The sequence below is a fragment of the Ceratotherium simum genome, chromosome 15, assembly GCF_057802395.1.
Source record: "Ceratotherium simum simum isolate JZ-2026a chromosome 15, ASM5780239v1, whole genome shotgun sequence".
NCBI classification, from domain to species: Eukaryota; Metazoa; Chordata; class Mammalia; order Perissodactyla; family Rhinocerotidae; genus Ceratotherium; species Ceratotherium simum.
This window is the reverse complement of record NC_141914.1, coordinates 2,215,018-2,239,470: the sequence shown is the minus strand read 5'-3', so window position 1 is coordinate 2,239,470 and position 24,453 is coordinate 2,215,018. Positions and strand designations below refer to the sequence as shown.

Below are 24,453 nucleotides of genomic sequence, written 5' to 3'. Positions count from 1 at the left end.
TGATGTATCTATTCAATTGTCTTACCTTTAGGAAGACAATATAGTATGTTGGTTAAGAATGTAAGCTTTGGAGCCATAATGTCTACATCCAAATCCTTACTCTCTGTGTTATTTTCCTAAGGCTGCCATAACAAAGTACCACAAACTGGGGGGGGGCTTAGAACAACTCTGGGGGCTAGGAGTCTGAGATCAAGATGTCAGTGGAATTGGTTTCTTGTGAGAACTGTGAGGGAGAATCTGTTTCATGTCTCTTTTCTAGCTTCTGGTAGTTTGATGGTTGTGGTGTTCCTTGGCTTGTAGATGCATAACTCCAATACTTGCCTTTATCTTCACATGGCATTCTCCCTGTGTGCACATCTATGTCCAGATTTCCCCTTTTTATCAGGACACCATCATATTGGATCAGGGGCCCACCCTATGCCAGTATGATCTCATCTTAACTAATTACATTTGCAATGACCCTATTTCCAAAAAAGGGCATATTCTGAGGTACTAGGGGGTTAGGACTTAAACATAAGAATCTTGGGGAGACACAACTGAACCCATAACACTGTGGGTTATGAACACACTTTAACACTGTGCCAAGTTACTTAACCTATTTTGTGTCCTAATTTCCTCACCTATAAAATGGTGATAATGGTATTATTTACCCTATGGGCTGTTGTGAGGATGACATAATTGAATAAATACACTGAAGTACTTAAAATAGTGCCAAGCAGGGAGTAAGCAGTCAAAAACTCAGTTTATACCACTGCATTTGGGCAGCTATTTCTGGGAAAACGGCCCATAGAAAAGTAATTATTTTAAAATGAAACACTGGTGATCTTAAAATCCAAGCCCCGTAAAATGTCAGTTACTGGTTATTTTAAAAATATAAGGCTTATAAACATACCAATTTTGTTCTATAGTTTAGGAATCAGTCTATATTTTAAAAGCACAATAATTGAGCATGGAAGCTGAATCAATATTGGGTGCAATATTTTGTGTTACAAATTTTATCATGTCAATCAACGAAACAGCAATGACCAGAATATCATACAATATTTTGAATACACTGAAATTCTGAACATAGCATGAGCCATTTGCAAAATGTCAGATTTCTTGTAAAAGAAAGGTTAATTCATGCCACCTATGTTTCCTTGTTTTATATACTGCAGGATAAGAGGTTTGTCATAACAAGGGATGTTTCAAATTGTATTGAGTAAAAGCAAATATACGCTATCCTTTGGGGAGATTGGCTTCATGAGTCTATTATAATATGCCTCCTAAATTGCTAATACTCTATTGAGGGCAGTAGCAAAATGATGCCTAAATCCCCTGGGCTGAACTGGGAAACTCTATAGACTCTAATTATACAGAGTCATATTCACTTTATAATTGGGTTTTTAGTGGAAGGGCTAAAATTCTAAAAGAAGTTATTTGGATGATTCTATTACATAATCAGCAATTAGACATGTGCTTGGTTTTGGCCACTCAGTATCCGTTCCACTTGTTTTACTCCCAGCATTTTTAAGGAATTACTTGCCCCACGTGGTGTCCAGTCACGGTAAGGTTGTCAATCAAGGGGTCCTGCTCTTTCTATGATGCAGGGGCCAATCTAGGCCAATCAGACTCACTCATGCAGGACTGAGATTTTTAGCTGAGTAATATAGTTACTAGAAGAAAAGGACTGCAATCAATTCAGCCCAATGAGACTGATAATGAATCCTGATGCCTAGATTCCTGCACTGCTCGTCCCATCCTATTCTAAAGTTGGTTCTCTAGGATTCTCTCTGATTGTGTGGATTATCCAACATCTTATAAATCTCTTTTCTGCTTATTTTAGCTAGCTTTAATTCCTATTGCTTGCAAACAAAGAACCAGAATGAATACAGATGGGGATCTCTAAGTCAGGGCTTCTCACATCATCTGCATGTAAATTTTATAGAGTGCTTATTAAAAATGAACAGTCCTAAACACTATCTCCAACACACTCAACCCAACTCATTGGTAGTGGGGCTCAGCAATCTGTCATCTGAACAAGTTCTGCTGCAATTCTTACAGACAATAAGACTTGAAAGTTGCTATGCTTGATCCGCACTGAGGGAAAATCAAAAGTAGCCCATACAGAGGGTCAGGGTCTGAAGACTCAAACTATACGGCCTCTCATTAGGTACCTAAGTTGTCGTCATTGCTCATTAATCAAGACTGCCTGGACAGTGCTAGCAGACACTTTAAACATATCAGGACAAATTAGTAAACATGCAATAAACAGAGAAGCAAAATCACATAGCAAAGGGTCTTACAGCCACAAAAGATTATAAAGAAAATGGAAGTAAAATGACAATATTACTTAAAGTCATAACTATCAACTGCTAATAAAAAAAAAAAGTTGTATAATCCAGGGAAAGAAATTCTTCTTTATAAATATTTTTTCTAAATAAATCTTCCATTCTTTAAAAACAGATTATCATTATTTATAAGGCATATAGGTTCAGTGTTTTTAAAAGTTTTCAAGACATTAACATAGAGGAAAAAATATTTAAATTTAATATCTTTACATTTTTAATATTCTAGGAGGTGCTTGAAATCTTCCTTCCCATTTAGAAAGTACACTGATCTGACAGACTTAAGACCTGCTTTCTTTTTTTTTTGTGGTTACTAATTTGTTCTATCAGCTTTGCCAAGTAACTTAACATCCATATAAATTCCATTAGTAAAATAAGTGCAGTAATTTATGCTGCTTACTTACCTTAGAGGTGGAATAAAAAAGATAAAAGTGGTAGAATTAAATTAATAGACACAGTTGAAAAGAATTTTGTCTTTTTCTCTATTTTTCCTAGTATGTCAAATCCTCCAACAATTGAGGATACATACATTTTTTATATGTGCATTAGTAGGAGAGACTGCTGAGTGTAAAACATGTTGGAGTTTTTCAGAAAAATATCCTCTTTAAGCACAAAGATACTATCCATTTATTTTGAACTTAAATTAGAACTAATTTTCCTAATAACTGTAGGCTCAAGCAAGTTATATCCGGAATACTTAATGTAATATGACCTGAAATACAATAGAAAAAATTAAAATGTACACACGCTTTAAATTTATAGTTCTTTTTATTATAGCACTAAAACAAGATACTTGGAATTATGTGAACCACTGCACACTAGTGAAAATAACTTGAGTTTATAGAGCAAATAACATAGTGTTTCAGATTGTGTGTGTGTGTGTGTGTATGTGTGTGTGTGTGTAGACAGACAGTAAGTGTTAGGTCAGAATGGAAATAACTGCTAAAAGGTATAAAAGTTACAATAATAGCTAAGTAAACTATTTTTAAAATTTTGAACAAAATTCACTAACTCAAGCCTAACATATAATATTTATTTCAAATATATTCCATCTCCTATGTGTGATAATCATAAGCATTTAATATAGGATTTCAACCATCAAATCAGAAAGTTAAGAACCAAGAACAGGAAGAAGGTGCTCTTCTATTTCCCCAGAGGTTGGAAGATAGTTCTATACTGCCATGGACTGCCATATATTTAGCTTTAAGAAGAAATATGTACACATTAGCTGTTGAATACCAAAATGTTTTAAAATGATAAGGAATTTCCAAGAAGACAAGAGCAAGCAAGTGACAAACTCTTTTCCTCTGACAACTTCTTAAGAGCACAGATTCCTCCTAATAAAGCTATTTCTAGTATGATTTTATTGGAAAGGGAACATCATACCGTGGTTGGGAGCACAGATTACTGACAGGAACTAAACTGCCTGGAGTAAAAGGAGATGACTGTATTTAATTGTATTCCTTCCTCTCTGTATTATGTGGGTTTATTTTTTCCCCTTTATAAATTTGCCAAAAGCGAAAGCAACAATCCCACCCCCTATTTAATAAAATAAAAAAGGAACTTTCATAACTTTTAAGCAAAACTATTCTTGATAAACAGATGACACTTACAAGCCTAAGAAAAAGTGGTGTGCTTGCCACAGGGTGCCCTCTCTTACAACCATTATAGAGTTGGGCTGGGATAGCTTCCAACCTCCAAAGCACAGCCAATAAACATAATCTGAGTCTGAAGCTTTGCTTATGAGATGATATAAGGATCTATTTCCTGACCCTGGTTGTATGAGTCACTATTTTTTTTTTACAATTTCTCCAAATCTGGAAATGTTGCCATTCAAAGCATACCCTTGCTAGAGATTCATTTGTCAATGATAGTATGTGATCAAAATAATCCTCTGGTTGCTAAAAATCGGAGAGGATGTAAAGTCAGCTCTCAGCTGGATATCAGGCAGCAAAGAGAGTCTAGGACTGGTGGTTGTCACTGCACTGCACACCAATGTGTGTCGGAAAGCTCAGCGTGATGGAGCTATGGAGATGCTGGGGAATGAAACAGCGTTTATCATCCAGGAAAAGGGAGATGGAGGTAGACAGAGCCTCACTCCTTCACTTTTGCTAAGACATTCCCCTATTTTCACTTTGGTTGGAAATTATGGCCAAATCCCTGACCTCAGGGCTCATTTCCAAGAGCAAAGGACAGTGGCCAAGCTATTCTATGATTCATACAAATGAAACTGAAGTGAGTGTGTTTAAAGCATATGAAACAGGATTCCATATTGTTCAAGTTACCACTTTCCCTTCTCCATCTCTGAAATCCACCTCTCATACATTTGACCTGTTTCCCGACAAGAGAAAGAGCATACATAATAGACACATAGGTAGCTTTGTCACTTTTCCTTTTCTTTTTTACATCTTTGCCCTCTACAAATTTTGTGTGGGAATACTGTCATATTAGGTAGATCAATGTTTCCTCCTCTGAAGGGATTAGGAACTCATTTTAGGATCAGATGAGAATAAAATTCCGAACCCAGTGCTGCTCTGAACAGCCTACAAGGACAGGGTGAAGTCTCTGCAGAACCCCACTCAGTGAAGAGCTTAACTCTGCTATCTTCAGGAATTTTGGGGGCTCATCTAACTGGTCTTCTTTCCTCAGAGAATTTTTACTCCTCCTTTCTATGTTCTTATTTTTCTAAATATAACAGACTTCGATGAAATTTTGGAATTGAAGATGAGGGCGGGGATGGTTAATATCTCAGTCATGCAAACAACTTCGTATAGACCAACAATCCCAGAATCTCCATCGGACTGCTCCTCTTGCAAGCCTTCTTTCCTGTCCTCCCACCATCTCTCTCATGTTCTCTCTCAGTAGAAAAATAAGCTTTCCCACTATCTCACACAGAGCAATTTGGGACTCCCTGTTGATGCACATGCCCTCATTTGAGGGATTTTCCAAACAAAGGAAGTTACCTCTCTGTGAAGATTTGGGGGGCATTTACTTTTACCAATTCTTCAGTTTTATAAATAATGCTGAGATAAAAATCTCTGTATACAAATCTTGGCCTGTCTTTATCTAATCATTTCCCTAGAATTTAAATTCATGAAAGTGGAATTAATGGATCCAAATGTATGAATATTTTTCAATATTCTGCTTAATTGCTTTTCTAAAACACTTTACATCTTCAAAAGGAATGTTTGTTGTCATAGCATCCTATGAGGAATGATATATTAACCTGAAGCCATAACATATCTAGGAAATAGGATGCGCAAAGATTCTCTACACATAAAAATAAAAAAAAATCAGAAAACTGGAAAAAAGATCAACAGAAATCATTCCACAAAATTGTAAACTCCTCCAAAAATATTAAGTATTGAGAAATGAGAGCTGGGGAAGGAAACTTCCTTGCTTTCAACTAGACATTCAGCCTAAGCTCTTACTAAAATCTTTAACCCCCTTCCAGCTGCATTCTAGCTTTTTCCATCCAAGGAGAAGTTTTTCAGAGCTAGACAATATTAGAAGATTGTGTATGTGTGTAAAGTCACACCTGGAGCAAAGCCACATGTTCTCGCTTTTGTGTTGGCCTCGGTGGTCCATGCAGTAAACAGTCTCATGCTTAAGCCTATCTTTCCCTCCCCCTCTCTTCCACCTATTACTAGGTAGGTAGCCATTCCTGTTCACGTAGATATCAGGTAAGTGGATTTCAGCCGACTGAGATTTAAATTGGAAGGTAAGAAACCCCACTTCAGAATAAGTCCCATTAGTTGCAATTCTACAACTGACCTTTTTCCAGGGATCTTATCATTGGTATATGAGGTACTATTAGGGTGACTGGTAAATGGGCACTTTATTTCCCAACTGTCTATTGATCAACGTGTGCAAGAGTCTTCAGGAGCAAATCCAGGGATCTTATCATTGGTATATGAGGTACTATTAGGGTGACTGGTAAATGGGCACTTTATTTCCCAACTGTCTATTGATCAACGTGTGCAAGAGTCTTCAGGAGCAAATCTTAGATGGGAAAGAATGATGAGTAGGAAAATTTGGAGGCTGAAGCCAGTCTTAAGATCAAACAGTAATAAACATAATTACAAGACAAGTTAGGAGAAATACTTGGAATTAACACGACATATGTAAGCAGTATATAAAGAGCCTAGACATAACAAAAGCAAAAATTATAATCATTCCAATTTAAGAAAAGCTAAAGGAGATAAATTAAAAATAGCCAATTCACATGAAATACTCCCTACTTTTGCACTAATAGAATTAAGTGCAAATTTTTAAATAGGAAATTGAAAGCAACTGCACTGAACATGGTAATCTTAGATAATAAATATATCAGTGACAAATATTTTAAAGAGGAAATTAGTGGTTTTTCCTTAGCTTTGTAGGTACCATATAAGCTTCGTGAATTCTAGTGCCACATCAGGAGCAGAACTTGCAACCAAGCCAGTGGTCCATCTGGAGAATGGGATCAATATCATAAGTGCTCTGTGTGTGTGGTGGGGTGTATATAAAATCATAAGCTTCACAATTAAGATATCAAACCTCAGGAAATATCATCAATCTAGTAAAGTCTGGCTACAAGTCAGATTCTGATAGCCTAGGTAAACCAACTGCTGTCGGAGAAAATACTGTAAAGACTTAATGATATTACACTCTGGGAAAGAATTAAAATAATATTTATCACATAGCAATAAATAACCATATTCTAGGTGTAACGATCAAAGGAAGAGAAATATATTAATTCAATCATGATATACCTCATAAAGATATTTATTTTCGTAAGTTAAAAATAATGCCTGCACTAGGGTGTTGTAATGATGACAATAACAAGAACAACAAACCTAGACGCATGAAAAGAGATGAAAAATCCATTAGGTTTATCATCAGATCTGTAATTTTTTCAGTTAATCAATTATTTGAAGTCCAGTTTATCAAAAGATGTGTAATTATTTCTATTAATCTTTCTTTTTAAAAAAATCTTTATATTGGAGGGAGGATGAGGATCATAAAATGTTGGATTTGAAAATAAGAATATTATTTTAATTTAGAAACTAAATTGATAGTTTTCAGTGCTTTTTGACATTCTAAACGTACAAATCTAAATGTCAACAGCTAATCATGGATAAGGTGCTATTGATTTTTCTCTGTTTAAAAATACCAAGTTCTGGCAGCAATTTCTATCTCTATGTGCTTCTACAAGCACATTTCTCAAATATAAGATACAAGATCTACCAAACAGTAATTTACCTAATTTCTCAAGATAAATATTAAAGAATACCAGCAATTTCAAAGTTATGAAACACTGCTAAAAACAAATATTTAATAGAATTAGGAAAGAGAGAATTACAATAAAACAAGAAACTAACATGGTAGGAGATGGCAAGAAACTATAGAAATATTTTTAATTTTTAAATTGTATATAATGTAAACCATAGAGGTACTGCCAATTTTAAATTCATCTAACGGCAAAATAATCAGTAGACAAAACTACACATAATCCACTAAAATTTAGATTTTGTGTTACATTTTCAAAAGTATCCACCATCACCAACTATATTATTTCTTAAAGAGAATGATAAAACTTTTAATGAAAAAGCCAAATTGTACCACTTATTTAAAAGTTCTTTGCTCAATCTAAGATATTATTCACTTGAATATTTATTTATATGCAGAATAAATTTTAATCTTTAAGTGCAGAATAACTAATTCAAAGTAAAAATTAAAGTCTCTGGAGGAGTTATTCATTTTAATTCTTATTATTTTCATATATTCATGATGATGAATCCTGATAAACATGACTGTCATTCATTTCCCATGTGTAACTCAAGCACCTCATTTGTTTGGAAAATTTTATATTATTTCTCTTCATTTTTATCTTTGCTATATTGCTAGTATTTAACTGTCAGGTATATCTGTTTAATTTTATAACATTGTCCTTAAGGTCAGGGGGGTAGATCTTATTTCATTGCCAGCAGTTCCACAAAGTCATGGCCAATATATGATTATGGCCAATATACTGAATGAATATTTATTCTCAGGGTCTCCATATACTAACTCATAGATCCTTGAGAACAATACTTTTCTCTCTCCATCCCTGTAAACAATAGTTGATAGACGTGAACTTACCTATGGAACAGCTAAATCCATATTACTTTCATATATAACATTTTAATTATTCACTGATATACAAATAGCCTCATTAGTTAAACCTTAAGCTCTCAGAAGTTTGGGGTGGGGGCCCGCCTTTGTTATTTCCCGTGTCCTGCGCAGTGAAAGCACATAACAGGTATCAATATATTTCATTTAAAAATTGGATGAATATACACATTGTTGAACTAGTTTGAGATTTCTAGGAAAATATATATGAATAAACCATATAAATTAAGAACTGAAGTGTTTACATCTAAGTAAAAAAATGAAAGTGAACAAAAAAAACCCAAAGATAGAGTTATATTGCAATGAAAAAGTATTTGAGAACTTTACAATAGAAACAAGCTAACAATTGCATCTGATTTTAAGGTTTGGTAACATGTTTAGGAAAAAAAATTTTCATTTCACTTTAGCAAGCATATTAAAACTTTAGAATACTAACCTTTAAAATAAATTCTTAAATTTTAATTCTGCTTTACTGGGTAACAGGATTTTTGCAAAATCTAAAAAACAATACATATGTATTTATAGATTTCTGGTCATAAACCACTGACTATTATAAAAGTTCTTACATATGTAATTTTTATTAAATAAACTACCAAACTGTTATTATAATAACCTGGGTGAATAGTTTTTCTAATCTATAAAATGAAGTTATTACACTATAACACCATAAGACAATAAGTTATTGTACTATAGGTACCCTTTTATTCTAATATAGTGTCATAAAAATCACAATAAAATTGAAGCATGTTAATTTTTACTTAGTTTAAACCATGCTAAGCAATTTGCTATACCAACAATATATACTTCTGAAATTTTGAGTTTCTTTTTCAGATAAAAATTGAGATCTCTTCCTGACTGCCCTCTCATTAAATCGAGACAAGGTAACACTGGACTTTTCTCATTAAATGTCCCAGTATTCTAAAATTTTCCTAGCTATTACACTCTTTATTTTTTTGTTGATGCATCATACTCATTGTTAACAAGTGGACCAATATATAGATGTATAGATTTTAATTTTTAGAAACTGACAAAACTCTTACAATTTTGTGCAATGCTATCTACTAGTTTGCTCAACTATTTTCTGTCACACTTAATGACAACAGGGAATTATTTTCACTTGCATTCACAAGATATCTATTATCTGAGTATACTTTAAATCCGGAGGGAGAGTGGAAATAAATTTTCAGTATTCTTTTTAAGTTCTAGCTAAGATTGTTTGTCATCAATGGACACATCTAAACCTGCAGGGATTAAGGCATCTAACCCAGAATATTGTTAGATAATATATAACAACAGAGACTCCTTAACCTCCTTAACCTAAATAGGTTCATTTTTTAAAAAGTACTATAATTCAGCTTTTTTTCTACCCCTATTTTTCATTCATTTTGGTATTTTTGCAGCTACTAAGCTACAGCATCATATTTAAAAATAAATTTCAGTTGTCGGAGCTATCAATTTTTAGAATAACATATTTACTGGCCTCTACATATTTTAATTCTCTAATTATATATTTAATTTCTATTATCTTTAGCAATATTAAAGTATCATCTTATAGTAACATACGGAACAAATTTCTGCTTTAAAGAGTAAAAATTAAGGTGATATTCAGATATAATTCAAATCAAATTTGAGGGCAATCATTTTAATTAGTTTTAGATAATTCTCAATTGGAATACATACTAATGTAATGCCTTTTTATTTCCTAGTGTACAAAGTATTTCTCTTATTAACTTCCTAAAAATATACCTAATTATAATCATCACAGGTAGGCAAATTTTCATATTGATTTTTTAAAATTGTGGGCAAGTGCTTTTCCTTATTCTAGATATTACACTCTATGTACTATATAAGAACGTGTTTCTCTGCAATGCTCATGTACCACAAACATAAATATCCTAATACAGTACAGTCAAACTGAAAGAACATAATTATTTTACTATTTTATTAGTAAATTAACATCATGAATAAATTATATATATATTTACATATAGCGCTTACTTTTTATCTGTTCCAGACATTCACAAAGATACCTAACATTACAAGAGCAAAATAAATTAACTATTTCTACCTCCTTAACATCTAGTTTCTAAGGAGATGTTATCTTGTATCTCCTATGATCACAAAGTAAGTATGACTTTTACACCTGAAGCTATGAGATGAATAGGAGGAAGAGCGATGAATTTCAGTTATAATCCCCAAGTACAGATCATCAAACAGGCCAACAGCCAGAGGACTCAGCAACATCCTGGGAAAGTAGCTGAAATGTATATTTCAGGGCATGGACTGAAAACATACACTTTCATCCCAATTCTAGCTCCAAAGCTCAACTAAAAGGTATGCTTGCTCCTATGTGAAACTGCAAACTTGCATCTTCAACATGAATTACAGTTTTTAATAATTAACCCACCTTAAATAAACACACCAGACACCAGTCTAATGTCCTTTGAACAAAAGCTCATTCCACAGGTCAGACCATAGAAAGCTATTACATATGTGAAATATTTATTTTTTGTACCCATGAATATGTTTTTAAAATGTATATTGAGGGCCGGCCCCGGGGCTTAGCGGTTAAGTGTGCGCGCTCCGCTACTGGCGGCCTGGGTTCGGATCCCGGGCGCACACCAAGGCACTGCTTCTCCGGCCATGCTGAGGCCGCATCCCACATACAGCAACTAGAAGGATGTGCAACTATGACGTACAACTATCTACTGGGGCTTTGGGGGAAAAAAAAAGGAGGAGGATTGGCAATAGATGTTAGCGCAGAGCCAGTCTTCCTCAGCAAAAAGAGGAGGATTAGCACGGATGTTAGCTCAGGGCTGATCTTCCTCACAAAAAAAGAAATTAAAAAAAAAATGCATATTTATATGTTTTCTCTTCAAGTAATTAAATAGCATATATACCCATCCATAAAACTAACGTTAGAAAATTCTTGTGAAGCAGTTTTATAAATAAGACATACAAAAAGACTGGTAGTATTTCTTGGGGCCGGCTCAGTGGCACAAGCAGTTAAGTGCACGTGCTCCACTGCTGGGGCCCGGGGTTCACCAGTTCGGATCCCAGGCGCGCACCAACGCACCACTTGTCAAAGCCATGCCATGGCGGCATCCCATATAAAGTAGAGGAAGATGGGCATGGATGTTAGCCCAGGGCCAGTCTTCCTCGGCAAAAAGAGAAGGATTGGTAGATGTTAGCTCAGGGCGGATCTTCCTCACAAAAAAAAAAAAAGAGATTGGTAGTATTTCTTTACACCCTTCCCTCTCTCTCACATAATCTCATATAGTGTAAAATTCATCTTATAAGAATCATCAAATGAGCCAGCCCTGACAGTCTAGTGGTTAAAGTTCAGCGCTTTCACCACCTCGGCAGCCTGGCTTCATTTCCCCAGGTGTGAAACTACACCAGCCGTCTGTCAGTAGCCATGCTGTGGCGGAAGCTCACACAGAACTAGAAGGACTTACAACTAGGATATACAACCATGCACTGGGGCTTTGGGAAGAGGGAAAAAAAAAAGAGGAAGACTGGCAACAGATGTTACCTCAGAGTGACTCTTTCCTTGCAAAAAAAAAAAGAGAATCATCAAGTAATTAGAGTAAGTATCAATTACTGAAGGATATATAACATCAACAGAGCAGATTCAGTTTCTAAAAAAACAGAGACTGTATCATAATCATTGTGGTAGCCTCAGAACCTAGCACAAGGGAGATGCTTAATATGTGGTTGTTGAGTGACTTATTCTCTTAACTTGGAAATAAAATGTAATGAAATAATAGATATTACTTTCACATAAATGGTACATAAATATTTTACACTATGAGGATTGATCATCACTACTATTATATATTATCATACAACAGATGTGTTTTGAAAGTTTTTCTAATTGATTCTGGATCTAATTTTTAGAAAACAGAAATTTTTCTTGCAGATCTAGAAACAGATTGAAAACTCTTCACTGGATCATATATTCTGGGAGGAATAGTTCTTCTTGAACCCCTACATATGTTAAGTACACTACCTATCAAATAGTAGGCCTTCAATAAATATCTGTTTAAAGAATGAATGTTTTCACTCAGTTTTAGAATATTTATCATCGAAAACTGAAATTGTAATGCCCATAAGATGTCATAATGTTTACCAAAAGGGAATAACTATAAAAACAGTATTTTCCAGAACATTCTACGCCCTAAAGTAAAATGTAAGATTTACTATGTTTGAATATATATTTAAGAATATTTGGAAATGTTTAAATGAAGCATCTCTAGAGTATGAATTTACTAAGTATACACTAAGTATATAGGACTGTTGTTTACAACTTATTATACTTCTATATAGTTAATAATTGCATTCATACTGTACTATTAAAGGTCAACTCAAAGTAATGGGTGATTCAACTGGTGGGGGGAATTTGTTAAATCACATGCAATTTGCTGTTGTTAGTGGAAAGCCTAAGTTTCTTCCCTTGTCCCTGCCCCCAAGAATATCATATGTCCTGAAGTCTCATTTCTAGGTCTCTAACAAGCTTTCTGAACATTTATTTTCTTCTCTTCATTTAAATAAAATACAGAGAGAAAAGAAAACTAAGGGAAAATATCTGAAAACACACCTATATCAAGTATCACTTAGATTTTTTGTTTTCAATAAGAGTAATCTGATCATAACAGAGATGAATAAAACTGGTGCATAATCTGAACTTCCAAATACTGCTCTTTATTAGCTAAAAACTAGACTCTTCAGGATTACTATATTGCTTTGCGAAGATGTCACCACCCACTGGTGCCATTATCCATTCTAACAAAAAATAACTATATATGTAAAGTTATTACGACAGAAATGCATCAATAAGCTGCATTTTTTGATCCAATACGAGTATACATTATCTGCAACAGTTTGAAATAACAAGACTGTACTATTAAGATTATATTTTAAGGCATAGCTTGAGCTCAATAAGTGGAAAATGGGTCTCCCACCCTTGCTATATCTTTTTATTCTACCCGACTCCTCTTATCCCCTGTCCATTATCAATAATTATAAAGCAAGGTCATTTTTACAGGGAGTAACTGAAAATTTACTAGGGGTCCTTGAAAAAAAATGATATAAATGCTGAATCTCTGCATTTATTTCTCTGTAAGAATAAGACTGTCTCATAAATTCTACCTCCAAAATATACCTTAAATCCATCTTCTCTCCATGTCCATCACCACCACTCTAAGTCAGACCACAAGAACTCCTCTCTTGGACACTGCGACAGACCCCTAATTCTACTCTTGCCATCTTGTAATCACTCTTTCCTCACTAGCCATAACACTCTTAAAATGAAAATTGGTTAAAATCTCTCAATAGCTTACCATTTTACCTCAAATAATATTAAAACTCACCTCCTTACCGTGGCTCCTTTTCTACTCTGTGGATCTGGTTCCCGTCTTTAAAACCTCACTTTGCTACTCTCTTCCTTCCTCATACTGGACTCAGTTCTTCAAATGCACCAAGCTCATTTCTCTTCAAGGTCACTGCCCAGGCAGTTCCCTCTACCAAGAATGCACTTCTTCCCACTCTACAATTAGCTCTCTCTCTTCCCAAAGAATGTGGCTTAAATGTCATCTCCCCAGACAGGCCTTTCCAACCACCACATTTAAAATAACAGGTCCCTCCCGTAAGCCTTAGCTGCTTCCTCCATAGAATTTCTAACAGCTTTTATCATCTTATTTGCTTAACCTATTTTGTTTTTGTTTTTTGTCAGTCTCTCTTACAAGAAAATAAGTTCCATGAAGGCATAGACAATATCTGCCTTATTTATCCTTTGTTCTCCATCATCTAAATATTAAATTCTAGAAAACAATACTCAATAAAATAAGGCAAAAGCAAAAGTAATGTAATTCCCAGTTTTAGAGAAATAATGTCAGTCTAAGTTGCAAGTTGATCAGAGCACTATAGATGCAATATATCAAATTATGTTGCCCACCTTAAAAATATACAATTTTTATTCCTAAATTGAACACTGTAGACATATAAACAATTTAATCCTTCTGTATAAGTTTAATTTGATTACGACTGACAACGTTCGTTTGACGAAGTCAACCATTTTGATCACTTAACTCTATGTACTGATCTCCACCATCTTTATATTCCCAAGAAATGGTGAGTCAAGAACACACAATGAAGAAACTTCTATTACTTGGGGTTTGGTTGATGTAAAGTGCAAAATAGGATCTATCCTTTCACCATTCGGGACAAACGGAGTATGTTGTCAAAAGTACTCAAGCAGTGAGGAGAGAAAGAGAGAGACTGATCAAGATATGGTGCCTGTGATAGGGAAAGAGAGTTTGCAGAAGGAAATACAAGAAATCTATGACGACTTTTGTACTTGAGTAGTTTATACTAGCAAGGATCAGTTAAGAAACATAAGGATTTCTACTCTAATATTTTTCTTAATATTTAATTTTGTAACATAAAAGTAACACAAATTCCTTATAGAAAACTTTGTAAATATACAAAAAGTAAAAAGATCAAATTTAACCATTAATTTTTTCTTGTATCATTAGATGTATATTTTCCCCCTTAGGAAAATCCAAATAAAATTGCTTTATTCACGTTACTTCAAGTCTGAAGAAGAGATCCTTAAAGATCACTGTATAATTTTTGTGCAAGAAAAAGCTTTTAGATATAGTTCAAACTATATCTAAGACTATACCTTAAGATTATCTCAAACCCAGAACAAACAACACCTAAATGATCAATGCACATCAACATTTTATCTTTCTAATTTGAATACTGATCATAATGACTAATTACACAATGACATTTCAATTTGTAATTGTATAATAAAATTACTTTCTAGGTTGTTTATATACTTATCATTAACAAGAAAGTGTGTGATTACAATCTCTTGCACCTTTACGACTATGAATAGTTTATCCCTGAAAATGAAATTCATCTAAATGAAAGGTCTTTCAGAAATATTTTTTGTAAATCACCCAGATTTCCTTAACAAAATATTTAATATTTTCAGTAAAGTTCACTCTTGAACTTGCTAAAAAAATTTCAGTTCCTCCCTTTCTATAAATATAAAAACAATATTCAGTTTTAGGTTGTGAACAATTATTACAGAAGTTCAACTAATTTTAGGCTACGGATTTTATTAAGCAAATATTTTTCTGCTTAGGTATGCTCACCTGTGTTTATATACAACTCAGTGGATTTCACACTCAAGTCATTCAAATTAATAAATTCAATAAAACTAATGAGTCAAACTATGGTTTTGCCTGCTTATTTCATTTGTCACTGAATTCCCTGGGAGAAAAAAACATCAATTCACACAATCTTGGTCATACAATGAGCTCAGTAGACTCTTCTATCCAAACCATATTTTAATTTATTGAATTATTTGAGTATCTGATGATATTTGGAAACATGAGTCACACCCTGAGAGATGCAACTCTTTTAGGCTCTACAGTACTATTTGCTAAAGTGGAGTAATCTTTGAATAAATGGACCCCTTTGAATAAATGGACTAACCACTGTAATTGATATGCATGGTTACTTGTATGAAACAAGATTGTTTTATATTCAACTATGTATCCAGTACGGAAATAAAAGTTTATGTATATTGATAAGGTAAAATCTGCTTTTCTTAAAATAAAAATTACTAACATCTAATAAATACTGTGGTTTCAAATAGAAAATTAATGGAATAAGAGAGACAAATACAAATCATGTTTTCACCTACTTAATCAGATGAAGTGATCTAGGAAGCACCACTACTTTCTGATCAATTCAAGGAGGTTTAGGTAATAGGAAGAGAGAGTCAAATTGATTTATTTTGTCTATATAGTACACAGCTTCACAGCCAGTTAAAACACAAGGGATGCTTCCTATAGTCAAGTTACCTTTAGTACCATGTTAAGCACCATGTTAAAAATGAGATAGTTCACTTTTTTTGTCATTATCATAATTTTACCCTGCCTAAGTATGGAAAACTAACGAGGGGAGAGGGAGAAGGTGAATCTATTGATTTCAAACATCAAAGGTTTTATATAACTTAGTAAAAACAGATAACATTAAAAATTTACTTTGTGAATATCCTTCATCAGAAGGCAAGTTATATAAAAATGAAATTTTACCCTGCATAAAATAACAAATTTTAAAAATAAAACATGAATTCTATTAGCTCCTAAGATGAAAAGTTACTAGGAAAATAATTACCATCTCCTTGAAATTAAATACTAATATTAGTATTAGTATTAATTAGTATGATCTTTATTGTGTTTAAATATCTAATTTATGTCTTACATTAATCTTTCCATATTGTATATATACTATAACAATGCTGTAATGTCCCATGTTTTAAGTGTTTAAAAACTGGTAAGATACATTTTGACTCATGTTACCTATTTATGAAGCTACAAAATAAGAAAATATCCCCAAAATGTTTATAAGAATAACATTTTGAAGTTTGACATTTTATTAACCATTAGTGTGATGATTTCAGTATTCAAAAGTTATCCCAAAGTATTATGAAGCATAATTTCTAATCACTATGACTTTACACCACAAAAAGCATTTTATAACTGATGAAAAAATCTTAGGATACTTTCTCTATAATCTTCTTTTGAAGAATCCTCTAAATTTTACCCAATTTAGCCTTTAGGTACTATATTATCCAAGTATAATCTTATGCACAGCCCATGTTTTCAGTATATTGATACAAATTCAAATTCAAATTAAGAGTTTTAGTAGACTATCTTTAATGATCCTATTTAACTGATGAGTAAATTGAGTGATACTTATTCACTAACATTAAGTTAAGCTAGTTGATAAAAATACACATAAATTCCATATAGTTGCTAAATATTTTAGGTAAAATGTTTTTAAAAAGTATGGGAAAGTTATTAAAATAGATGAATAAAAATTATTACAAGACGTTAATAACTAACTACTCTATGCTTTTGAATTTAATATGAACATCTGAAAAGTCATCTTTAACACCTGCCACATTTCGGTATAATGGCTCTTAGTCATGTGGAGATTTGGATACCTGTTTTATTTACGTTAGTATCCCAGGGCCTAGGGCGGTTACTGGTGTATCATAGGCACTTATCGAATAAACAAATGTTGCTTTAGGGCTATTCCTGCATGGAAATACTAACTGTTAAATACTGCAGGTAAACTTGACTCTCCAGGTGGACATCTCTTTAGTAGCCGTAGATCTAACAAGGTACAATATAAATGTCTGCCTTTCTAACTATTAAAAATTGTCTCTCTCTCCTTACAACAAAAAAGTGGCCGAGGAAATAATGACGCTGTTTTTAACAACCTTCCGTCTTCACAGAGGCAGATCAAGTAACCACCCGCGATCTTGACGCCAGCCGCCCTTCAACACACGCGAGGGGAGCGCGCGGGCGAGCGGGCGCAGCAGGCGGCACGCGCCCTACAGCCACAGCGGTCAGGCGCGGGCTCCAAAGCCGCACGCGCACCTGCGACTGCAAACCGACGGGCAAAGCAGAACAGGGGCAGGTGGGCAGGCACGCCGCAAGCGCCGGCCGTGTCAACCAGAACGAGTGGACAGACTCCGAATAACTGTATTTCCAAATGAACGACAGGGTCGTCTCCGCTGACGACAGAGAAGGAGCTGTGCTGTCCCGCCCGCCTGCCCTCCGGCCCTTCCCACCCTCACAGAGCGCACCCTCTCCTGTCCCCTCAGCTCCGCTTCCGTCTCGGCCCGTCACTCCGAGGACCTACACGTTAAAGGGTAACTGCGACCGAAGTTCCAGACGTGAAGTCTAGAAACGTGCGACAGAACAGGTGACACCCCGGTGGTCATCACAGCGCCAATGAGCAGCCAGCCAGGGACGCACCGGGAAACTTTTACGGCTGTTCCCGCGCAGCCTGCCCTCAGGTGACCAGGTGGTGTTTCCCAGGCCCTTCACGCTGGCGGCAGAGATCCAGCGAGACCTGCGTCTCACACAGGGCGTCGGAAGAGAAGCAAGGGAAACGTTCCAACCCTGGAAGCGCTGCCCCCCGGCGACCCTGCCCCGCTTCCCCAGGGAGGTCTTACCGCAGCCCCCCGCCGGCGCGCGGGCTCCGGCCGGAGGTCAGCGACGCCGCGAGGGCCGCAGGGGGAGCGCACGCGGGTCCGGGGTCCGGACACGCACGCTGGGTCCGGAGGTTCGCGGGGACCGGCCTGGGCCACGAGCCGCCCGCACCCCTCGAGGCACGGGGTCCGTGGCCCGGGCACAGGACGCGCGCTCCGCGGAGGGCCCAGGCGGCGCGAAGTTAGGGCGGGCGGGCCCCGCGCCCCTTACCTTGGTTGCTGGGGACGTGCGCGCAGTCGCCCGGCGCGGCCGTCAGCAGCGGCAGCAGGAGCCCGAGAGGCAGGAGACACCCGCGGACCGCGCGGCCGCCCATGGCTCTCGGCGGCGCTCTCCCGCTCCCCTGAGGGACACGCGGCGGCGGCGCGGCCAGGTGCGCGGGGCGGGGGTGCCGGTCCACGTCCTCCTCCTCCGCCTCCTCCTCCTCCGCCCGGCCCGCAGGGGCTGTCCCGGGGCGCCCCCCGCGCGAGGCCGCGGGCCGGGGCACGGGGGTCCGGACTGCCCGGGCGCGGGCGCGGGCTCCGCGGCTTCGGAGGCGGACGCTGCCCGCGGCGCCAGGGAGCTGCGGGCGGCTGGCGGCGAGCGGCTCCGCATCCAGCGCCCTGTCCCGCTCGCGCGCGGACTCTCCACTGGGGCCGGGGCGCGCGCGCGCAGGAGCGAGCCCGGCGTGGGGGCGGGGCGGGGCGGGGGAGGGCGCCTCCCGGCGGGCGCGGGGACGCCAGGTGCGGCGGGGGCCGCGGCCGCTCCGGACCCCGAGGGCGCTGGGGGAGCTGAGCGCGGGGAGGCGCTGCCGCTGCAAGGGGCGCGGGGGCCGCGGGAACTCGGCTCTCGCCGAGCGACTGAGGCGGCTCCGGAGGCCGCGAGGGTCCGAGCGAGCAGGCTGCGCCCTCAGCCCCTCGCCCGTGTGGCGCCGGCCGCGGCCCCAGCCCCCTGCTCCAACCCGGCGGCGGCCGCGCTGCGCCCCGGCCGCGCTCCCGGCATTTGGGAGGCCGCGCTTAGTCCCCCAAGCACTTTGCTCCCCATCCGCGGCGGCGGCGCCGTGCGTCTCGTCAGCCTCCCCGCCTGCTCCCCATTCCGCGCGGGCGGCCGAGCGCTGAGGCGACACTCCCGGCCGTCAGCGAGGCGGCGGCGCACCGGCCGGACGCCCCTCACCGCGGCTCGCCCAAACTTGCCGCCCGGGCGAGCGCCTCAGCCCGCGGCCGCCAGCGCTGCTCCAGTCCGGGGACAGCCGAGGCGGGAGCCGGCCGCGAGGAGAGCCCCTCCGGGCCGGGCGCGGGCGGCGGCCCGGCGCCGGGGCTCACGGAGGGCTGCGCGTCGCCGCGGCGGGGACTTGGCGGCGGAGGTCACAGCCTGTCGGGCCCAGGGCGCCCGCGCCGAGCAGCCCGAGGGCCGAGCGGACCGCGTGCCCCGCGCCGCCCCGCTGCCCCGACCCCGCGCTGGGAGGCCGGAAGCGCGGCCCCGGCTCCTCGGTGAGCCGCGCGGCCCTCCGCCCGGCAGGGCGACACGCGGGGCTGACAGGGCGGCCGGGCGCGCGGCGCGGGTGCCGCGGGACGGGCGCTAGAGGGGGATCGTCGACAAGGAAACGCCGCCGCCGCGCCCGCCGCACACGGGCGTCGGGGGGGCGCGGGGAGCCGCGGGGCGGCGGGGGTCTGCGGGCGTGTGTTCGCCGCCGGCACTGTCGTGAGCGTCCTCGCTTTCTCGTGAGGGGACGGAGGCCGTCACAGTCGAGCGAGGCTGGGAGCCCCCTCAAAACCCGCGGCGCTGCGAGGAGATATTTATGGCAACGGAGAAAGTGGGCCGGGGAGCGAGCGCCGCGGCCGCGGCGGGGGCGACAGTGTGAACGCGGGCGGAGGGCGCGGAGCGGGGGCCGCGCTGCCTGCCCGAGACCCCGGGAGGCGGAGGAGGAGCGCACCGACGCCCGCCCGGGCGGCCCGGGGCATGGGGACGTGCGGGCGTCCGATCGCGCCTGGGCTGCCGCTCTCCCCCAGGCTCCGCACCGGGGTCCCCCGGCACACGCGTGTGCACGCCACCCCGAAAAGATGACGGGTGTGCGGTTATGCGTCGGTACTTAAAGGAGTAAAATCTGATTTTACCACCTATTTTACCACCGTTACTGATGTTGACTGACCGCATGAACATGTGCAAACTCAGTTTACAATTTACAAACTGTACAATTAAAAGGCTACGTTATAACATACATCATTACGTCTAAATAGTGTTCTTAGACGTATTTAGTGATTCATTATACTGATGTTTTGATTCAGAACCATCTCTTTTTATATAGTTAAAAAATATATTTCCATGACCTTTTTATAACTAAATCTGAATTTTTAAATGTTGACTTACAGTAAGTAGTTTTATAGACTTCATTAGCAACTCACTAAGAGAAAAATTTTGTCCGAAGAAGAAGCTCCTTATAAATGCCTGAAATATACCATATTCTGATGAACCGAAGGAATGTATAACTAATATCTTACAAATGTAAACCATGTTAATCTATTTCTAAACTTCTAGTTTTTAAATTACCTAGACTTGCAAGGACATTTTTTAATGGAACCCCTAAAAAGAAGTTATTTCAAAAACAATCTCTAGAGTAAAAATATTGTAATAGCAAAGTTTTAACTTAAATTCTGATATTTTGCTTGAGTATTACATTTTAGAGATACCTTATAAATAGAACACCAAGAAACTTACTTTAAAATTAGGCTATAAGGGAATGGTTCTAATAGATGGAAGGAAGGGAGGGAGGACAGAAGGCAGAAGGGAAGGAAGGAAAAGAGAAAGAAAAAAAATCTAAGGTTCATTTCTAGGGCTCGCGCTTAGTTAAAAATCGTGGTAGGATGTCTGAAACGTGAACAGTTATTTACTTCAGAGTAACAATAACAGCTTGATTAAACTGGATTTCTATCCTCACCCCTACCTACAATTCACCTACAATTCACCATTTTTGTTTTAAGTAAGTCATAGTCGTGCATGACATAATATATTACTTACCCGCTCAGATAATTGGTAGTCATATTCTGGTTTTGGATTTTAAGAAACAAAATAGTTACAAAATTTTTCTCAATATAAAAATAAAGCACACCTCATATGTTTAGATACTGTCCATTACCTGTCTAGAAGATAATGACTGCTTAAGTAAAAACTCCTCTCAAAGATGAATTTAAATATAATTATCATGACTTTTGACTGTAGTGAGATTCCATGAGTTTGACATGATTATCAATTTCAAAACATGATGAAAAGAATTACTATAATCATTTGACTGTTTTATATATTATATATACATAAACATAAATATTTATATCCACACACATACATACATGCAATATGTACATGCATATTCGTTCTAAGATATTTGTTGAGCTCTTTTTATGTGCTCCGTTCTCTTCACTCAGAGAAGACTTAATGGTAATGAGTAAAAATAATTTGTTTTTAAAAGCAAACTTTTTGTTTTAAAAATGGTTATCTTACGTGAGCTAGAAGCAATTGCACTTAACAGAAATATACTTCCTTTTTGATTTTCTACCAGCGTTGATGTATTTGCTGACATGTGACAGTTCCAAAATTATAAGCCACTCGATGAACCAGATGCAATATCCATGTAGATTTATCTGCACTTATCTGTTTGAATCATACCCATATTCAGAAAAGCATTCCTGTCTCATTTTCCAGTACTATATTGTTCAGAATTCTTTTGTATTCTCTCAGACCATTGTTCTTCGTGATGTGTGTGGTCTCAGTTCAGGGAAGAATGAATACATTTTTATTAAATAAAGAATATATGACACTAAAAACTAGTCTAAGTTTTCATTTATAGTAGAAATAATAGTATTCACAAATACTTTTTTAGAATGATGAAAGGAGAGGAGACTTAACCTGCAATTAATTTCTTTGAGAAAATGAAGGATGGTAATGTTTAATACTCAGCGTGTTCAAGGCTTGAGAAAATCTTAAGTATTTTATTCTGGTAGAAAAGTAAATTAATCCATTTATATCTGTAATTTACCTTCTCTAAGGTCAAGGAAGAAGCAACATAAAAAGAGTGTTGATCCTCAAGTATGTCAAAACATCAGGTCTTAAAATATTAGTTTAGTACTTTGAATAGGTAAAATCATGTAAGTCTTTTTTGTTAATATAAAATTTAGAAGCATGCTGCAAACTGTTATTGTTGTCATGTCATCAACTTTAAAATATAAATGAATTAAAAGATTGAATTGTATGCTTTAGCAGGTGGACAGCTAAAATAAAAAAAAAAAAAAAAAATCCATGCAGTCAACATAGTTAATTTGAGGCCCTTTGCTTTAAGAAAATATGTAATCGGGGAACACACATACATTATTTACTTCAGAAATTTTTCTTTGATATTAGGAGGTAGATAATATTTTTCTGAAAAAAAGACATTCACAACAGTCCTGGATATTGTACTTTATTGTTAACATATCACATCTTAAAAACCTCAGAGGAAAACAATCAACCTGAGGCTGCGTAAAACGTACTCTGGTTTATTCTGCTGTGATGTTGCATTTTGTTCTTGTGTTGTATGGTATTTTATAATAAAATAAAAATATATGTATATATATATCATAAACATATATAAATAATATATATGTGAGTGTGTATGTTGGTAATTCAATGAAAACATTGTCTCTAGTACTTTTCTAAATCAGTAACCATTTACCACATGAGATTTTCATGTGCATTTGTGCTGAGCATTATGGGGAAGGTACAAAGATTATTTGGATTTCGTTCCTAACCATCAGAAGTTTTTATTATATTGAAGGGCACCGACATATTGATTGTTCCAATACAAATCATCTTTGTTATCCCATAATGGAGTTACTATTATAAACTATTACCTTTATGTTATGTTATTATTAAAGTTATGTAAGAGGAAAGGAATCATACCCTCACCCTCTAAGGCATGGATCTCTACAGTTACCACTTCTGCTTCAGTTAATCTTACTCTTGGTATTGGTTGGTTCATCCTCTGAAACCTAGTGCATGAACTTTTTACTAATATCAAATACAATACTATAGGCTATGTACAATGGCCAAATAATTCAACTAGATTCAACTAACTTGAATTTTTTAAAGAAAATTTGCTTAATAGTCTGTGTGGCATCAAGTATCCACAAAAGGTAATTTTAGGTAAATTATGTAGAGAATTTTTCTAATGATATATGTAAAGTTATTTCAGTTTTACTAGTAACATATTATTCAGTTTATCTTTCATGCCCCAGAATGAGCAGCTATGTCAAAACAACTTTGTTTTCATTGAATTATAATAAATATCATTAAAGAGCATATTCTAAATATCAAACAGGGAACGACTAATGATAGAAGAAAAACCACCTTTAAAAAAAGCTTTCTATATTGAAATATGCCTGATTATTTTCAACATAACAAAGAAGATAACAACACAGGAATACTGCGATTAACTTCTATTCAAGGACTCAAATTAGTCTGTCAAAATCGACTTAGTATTTTGTCTTGTATTATACCTGCATTAAGACACTTTATGTCCCGCTTCAGGTTTTATTGTAAAACCCAAAGTTGGGTTTTACAATAAAAATAGTTGGGTATGTCAAATAGTTAAATGTTAAATTTATTAATAATATTGTCTATATTAATAACCATTGTCAGCTAAACATTTTAATTATTTTGATATGAATAATGCAAAACATGTTCTTTTACTACAATCAAGTTAGAGATTAAAAGTCAGATGAAGAGAAATGATTCCTTCATGCACCTCTTAAGCTGGATTTTGTGGCTAAGTTCTTTTTATAAAAATGTTTCTTATAATATTTCAGTTTAGTGTGAAATCAGGTACCATGTTTGCAGTTTTGAAGTTCTGTGTTTTTTGTGTGTGTATATTAAACTTGATAAAA

The 24,453-nt window shown here is 37.9% G+C and overlaps 1 protein-coding gene across 1 annotated transcript in view; it reads right to left on the bottom strand.

Moving 5' to 3' along the window:
* Positions 1-19,207, bottom strand: part of EPHA6 (EPH receptor A6) — a 788,910-nt gene extending 769,703 nt beyond the window's left edge. The window contains 2 exon segments of the mRNA XM_087439470.1: positions 18,776-19,048; positions 19,051-19,207. Of these exon segments, the coding sequence (XP_087295596.1) occupies positions 18,776-19,048; positions 19,051-19,156 (379 nt within the window). The 5' untranslated portion in view covers positions 19,157-19,207.
* Between the last annotated feature and the right edge of the window lie 5,246 nt (positions 19,208-24,453).